Raw genomic sequence first — 5,286 nt, 5'->3', positions numbered from 1 at the left:
ACAGAGAACCACGGTAACAAGGTAAGGTAACCCAATGTTTTGTTATGCCTTTGTATACAATAATTACACAATGGGTAACCATGATATGAACATACCAGACTATAAGTAGTGAAGCTACATGTTTGTGTATCTAGGTGACATGCCATCTCTCATGGACATTCCATACCCCTCTCATGTTACACTATTGTTTCCCTGTGTGCAGCCCCATGGGTCTGGTACAATTACAGATTTTTAATTTTTATCTACCACAGTGTCACATGCCATTTTCCATGGCAACTGGTTTAAGCTTCAAGTGGAGTTGTAGTGATCTTACAGCGCTATCCATGCTTAATTGTTGTGTTTGCTATGTGTAACCATTTGAAATGGATATTCACCATTAGATATTCAATGAAATTGTCAATTTAGTTTAACGATTAATTTAAAATATCTATGACTTAAACATTTTTTTCTTCCTCTACAGAATATTGTAGTTTTTTTTTTTTTGTGAATATATTGTACCCTACGGTACATACTGCTTAGATGTAAAGAGAACCACCCTGAGACAACATTCACTACAGGTTTGGTTAAATTATATTTATGGAAAAGCAAGGCAAAGTCAAAAGATAGAAAAGGCATTGACACATTTCATTTAATGAGGAAGGCTGTTACATCCAAGTGCTTAGGATTCTTACAAAGCTGAAAATCAGGTAAAGACAGTTTTAGAGACAAATCATAATAACTCCATATACAGTTATCATTTACCTGCAGCAAAACAAACCAAAACAGAGGAGAACAAAACATGTCTACTTGAACAGTACATAAATGCAAACTTTAACAGGACAACCACTGTAAGTTTGTAAACAATGGGTGCGTTAAGAAAGTGAACTGCTCAGAGCAGCTCAGTGAAAGAACCCACTTAACAGCATGTTCAGTTCTGCTACTCCTGAGCAGGTTCCATCAGTGATCGAAGTGAGCGGAAAAATTCTCGCTGTGAGAAGCTCAGTTACTTAACATACCCTCTGACTCCAGAGTTTCCATCATTACTCACAAGCACTGGAGAATTTGGCAATTAGATATAGTCAGTACCAAAGTAATGTTGATACACTTTCAAAAGTCACCTAGAATGACACCTTAATTTTTAAGTTATTTTTGAAAATACTTTGAGGATTAAAAGATGTCATCCAACTTGTCAGCTGCACTGTCGTTTGGACTGTTGAAGGTTATATCTGCTTCTATAGCCATGCTGTCACACTCTGTGTCTGTGTTCCTTGAACTCAAAGGAGCTTCATTCCTCTCCAAAGTCTTGCCTAATCTCCTGTCTACAATACTAGAAACTGCTTCATGTGTACCGTCTTCGCTGTTCTTCAAAGACTTGTCCATGCCTAATACCTTGTCCTGCATACTAGATTTTGCTTCTTGTGTTCCCTTTTCAGTGACTTCAGTAGGTTCTGTCTCATCACTGGATTGAGAAGTATTGTTAACTGGCTTTTTGGTTCGTAGTCTTTTATTTAGCTCCTCTTCCTTTGTCTATAAAAAGAAACCAAAATCTAGGTTAAAAATATAGTTTATCTTTTGATTCATGTAATGTATGAAATGGAACTAGTTGAAGCTGGAAAAAGGCATTCCACCAGCAACCATCGAGACTACCACAGAAGAGAGCAAAGTAAAAAGCTAAATGTCTAGATTTATTTAAGTATCAGGGAATAAAAGAGAATAAAACACTAAAGGTATTTTTTTTTTCAATTAAAGTAATGGTGCATAATAGCAATGATCTGTTTTTAAGCGCAGTGAATTTGGAGGTTAACATTCAAAATCTTATTGTATTACTTGTATTGTAACACTTAATGTATTTGCTTACGATTGTAAGTCGCCCTGGATAAAGGCGTCTGCTAAGAAATAAATAATAATAATAATAATAATAATAATAATAATAATAATAATAATAATAATAATAATAATAATAAATGATAAAAGTCTTTACCATAATAAACATTTATATAGATGTTTACACTTGATATGTCTAAGTTTGTTTGGGTACATTCTGTGCTGCAAACAGTATGTTAATCCCATGAAACCATCTGGCCATGCCACTGTTCTTCAAAAGTGTTTTTCTGCATAGATGAATACAACTTAATGACTGATGGAAGGATGTTTTAGCAGAGTATTGCCAAGTACGTGGTTAATCTTTTTACGTAAGTTCACAAGCAAATCATTTCAGCAAATAGTTGTTGAGTCTTTTGCAAGCAGGCATACATGCGACTATAGTACTATAATGGGGGTTGTTATGGTACCTTCCGTCTTTCCTCCGCTGACTTCATTTTCTTCTCAATGTCCTCCATTGTTACAGGGGTTCGTTTCTTCTTCTTAGTTTTCAGTGTCTCCAAGTGGAGAGGTGGATTCTTCAACTGTTTTTCAGACGATTCTACCTATAAATTAAAACAAAACACAATAAATATTCTCCTGTGATTCAGTAAGTAGTCTTTCTTATTGTTATTGTACATTTACCATAGTTTATAATAGTTTGTCACATTTTTTTAATATTCTTTATTATACCTATCTCTACATACTTGTCTGTACGTTCCAATGATTACCCATGCGTTATCATGCTTTCACTAAGCTTTATTAGGCTTTATTACAATGTATTATCATTTTACTATGCTAAACTTGTATAAGGTACCTCCATTACACTTATTGTGTAAGTATCTCATCCTACTGCTGCTCTCCCCCAGGACAATAATTATATTAAATATGTGAAGCTATTTGAGTGGATAGCACCTCCCCCATGGATTTGACATGCTGAACAACATTTACTACTGTGTTAACACTTTTATCATTTTTGTCTAAAAGGAGAACTAAATGTCTCATGTTTAAAAGTTTCAAATAAATACAGTAACTCAGAAGGTTAATTTAAGAGGTCCAGCATGTACCTTAGTTGTTTCCTGCTATTTCTGTAAAATTAACAATTAATTTTTCATTGTACAAAAAATGGTGCAAACTTAGTGAGGTTGTAAATGCCAAGTGCATTTGTCTCATTTGCCAATTGCATTTGTCTCCAAATTAAACACATTTGAAAGAAATGCAGCCCTGCATGTATGAAAGATACAAACTGTTAGTATTGTAGTACTTGCCATAATATCATAGGCTTCGCCATTTCTCACAAGTCGGGGATGGCTTTGGATGATGCCCTGCTTTAAGAGCTCCTCCATGATGTCTGATGATTTTTGTCTTTCCTTGGAGTCTTTAGGGAGGCCAACAGGCCCAGCTACATTAACCAAAGAGACATTGTTTACTACTGCTCTACACGTAAAAAACAACACAAAATATATTTTATGTCTGATTAATTCATATTAAAAACTTATAACACTGTCTATATACTGTGATAGACAGTGATTACTGCCTCTAATTCCTTCAGGGACGTTTGGGACTTGGAAATCTGCAGGGCCTCTTCTGTTTTCCAGCATACACTTCAGTCACTTTTGAAATTATTCCTTTTGAAATATCAGTAATTTGTGTAGTCTTGGATACATAAGCACCTGCCATCTGAACACCTACAGTCTAGTTGTCCCAACCTGCACTGTATGACAGTGAAGATATCAAATGTGCATTCTCATTTATGTTTAATATTTATTTGTAATGCATTTTCTCTGCTGATGTCTCAGGCAGGTTACCTGGGAAAATAGACTGGTTTATTTTGCCTTATATCAGCTTAGTCTTGCAGCAATTGTCATATAATTAGACTTTTTGAAAAAGACAATAAAGCAGACAGACAATCATGTGTAACTTTTCATGGCATACTCCTCTGAATGAAATGCAAGTTTTGAGAAGATAGAGTGTGTTGATAAACAGAGAAACTATCAGATTCCTAAACAGTATATGAGTTTTCAATTTCTAAAGGCGGACTTGTTAAGGTATGCAGTATATTTTCCAAATCAGTGGCTATTGCTGCTTCAACATCAAAACATGTTATTGGAAAAGCTCCAGCTTCATAATTTCGGGGTCAATGGTGATCATCTATTACTGCCCCTCTGTATTAAGCTGGTGTTTGCCCCAGAGATGTAGTATGGTGCTATGCTTACCCCTGAGAGGTGATAGCTTATCTGGTACCGCTCCAGGTAAATGTAAAGCTTCTCCATCCAGCCCCAAGCCACTGTCAGTTGTGCGTTTTGATACAGCTGACTCATTCCGAACACCAGAGTCTAATTTTGAGTAAACTTTGCCCTAAAAAAAAAAAAAAAAGTATGGCATTGCAAGGACATTGCATGGTGTCACTGGTTGCATTCATCATTTACAAATCCCTACCACCGAGCACTGTGTTATATTTTACCATAGAAAAATAACTTACTATAACTTAATATATTAAAACATCGATACATTCGCTTAAATTTCCTTTTTAGATTGCATAAAAATACAGTACTACCGTCAAAAACACAATATTTTATTATATTATACTTCAGTACGTACAACAGACTATTAAATGATACTATACAGCATTGTTTTCATATGGGGATAGTGTAAGGTAACACGCTATTTGTTAAAATGCAACTAGACACAGTACACTGAAGATGTATTCACGATGCTGTACAAACATTTTAGCAACTGGACAGTTTACTGTACTTTAACCTCAGTAAATTATGTCATTCAGATTCACAATACACAGTTTACTGTGTGTAAATATGCTGGTTTTACTATGAAGTGGTAGATATGCAATAAATAAAGTAGATAAACGATTTACTGCCTGTATTCTACCTGCGTTTTGTCGTCACAGATATTTTTGTTTTCTTCGAGTGCATGATGCACTGCCGTAGTTTTTGAATTCCCACAGCCCATTTTAAAAGTCGAATTCCACGTTTTTCAGCGAAGTTTTGGAGGTTTTCTCTGTTGCGTATAAACTTTGCCTGCTATCGCATTCTTATAAACTATCCTCATGGACAGACTTGGCGTTGCCAGGGACTCCTCATGTTGCTATGGTCTGTTGCTACAATAAATCTGACCTGACAGGGGCGCGTCAAATCCATTGTTGCAATTACGTAGCGTTATTTAGAGGTGGAAAATGCAGTGTTAAATATTTACTTCGATACAAAGGGTGTATTCCAGGTTGTTAATTGTAACTAACACCAAACATTTACAGTATTTACGTTTGTCGTTTTATGTCAAACAAATCGCTTAGTCCTTTATTCATTATTATTATTTGTTTATGTAGTAGACTTACAGAGACTAGCGTGTGTGAGCTATGATCAGCTGCAGTCACGTCTCACCCGAAAGACGGAGCACAAGGAGGTTAAGTGACTTGCTCAGGGTCACACAACG

The 5,286-nt window shown here is 35.6% G+C and overlaps 1 protein-coding gene across 1 annotated transcript; it reads right to left on the bottom strand.

Annotated features, from left to right (window-relative positions):
* Positions 1-569: 569 nt before the first annotated feature.
* stmnd1 (stathmin domain containing 1) lies at positions 570-4,890 on the bottom strand. Its single transcript, XM_059012759.1, has 5 exons — positions 4,726-4,890; positions 4,056-4,197; positions 3,104-3,241; positions 2,271-2,401; positions 570-1,506 (listed from the first exon to the last, which is right to left on the bottom strand). The coding sequence occupies exons 1-5, from the start codon at positions 4,804-4,806 to the stop codon at positions 1,147-1,149; spliced, it is 852 nt and encodes a 283-aa protein (XP_058868742.1). The 5' UTR covers positions 4,807-4,890; the 3' UTR covers positions 570-1,146.
* Between the last annotated feature and the right edge of the window lie 396 nt (positions 4,891-5,286).

This window comes from Acipenser ruthenus, chromosome 3 (genome assembly GCF_902713425.1).
Source record: "Acipenser ruthenus chromosome 3, fAciRut3.2 maternal haplotype, whole genome shotgun sequence".
NCBI lineage: Eukaryota > Metazoa > Chordata > Actinopteri > Acipenseriformes > Acipenseridae > Acipenser > Acipenser ruthenus.
Note: the sequence above shows the minus strand (reverse complement) of the source record. Positions and strands in the feature narration are given on the sequence as shown.

Excerpts from the sequence above, each read along its gene's own strand:
- stmnd1 (XM_059012759.1), bottom strand. The coding sequence starts at position 4,806 with ATGGGCTGTGGGAATTCAAAAACTACGGCAGTGCATCATGCACTCGAA. Across the intron at positions 2,402-3,103 it reads AGCCTATGATATTATGGCAA|AATCGTCTGAAAAACAGTTG; the intron begins GTACTACAATAC and ends ATTTATAGGTAG. Across the intron at positions 1,507-2,270 it reads CAGCGGAGGAAAGACGGAAG|ACAAAGGAAGAGGAGCTAAA; the intron begins GTACCATAACAA and ends TTCTTTTTATAG.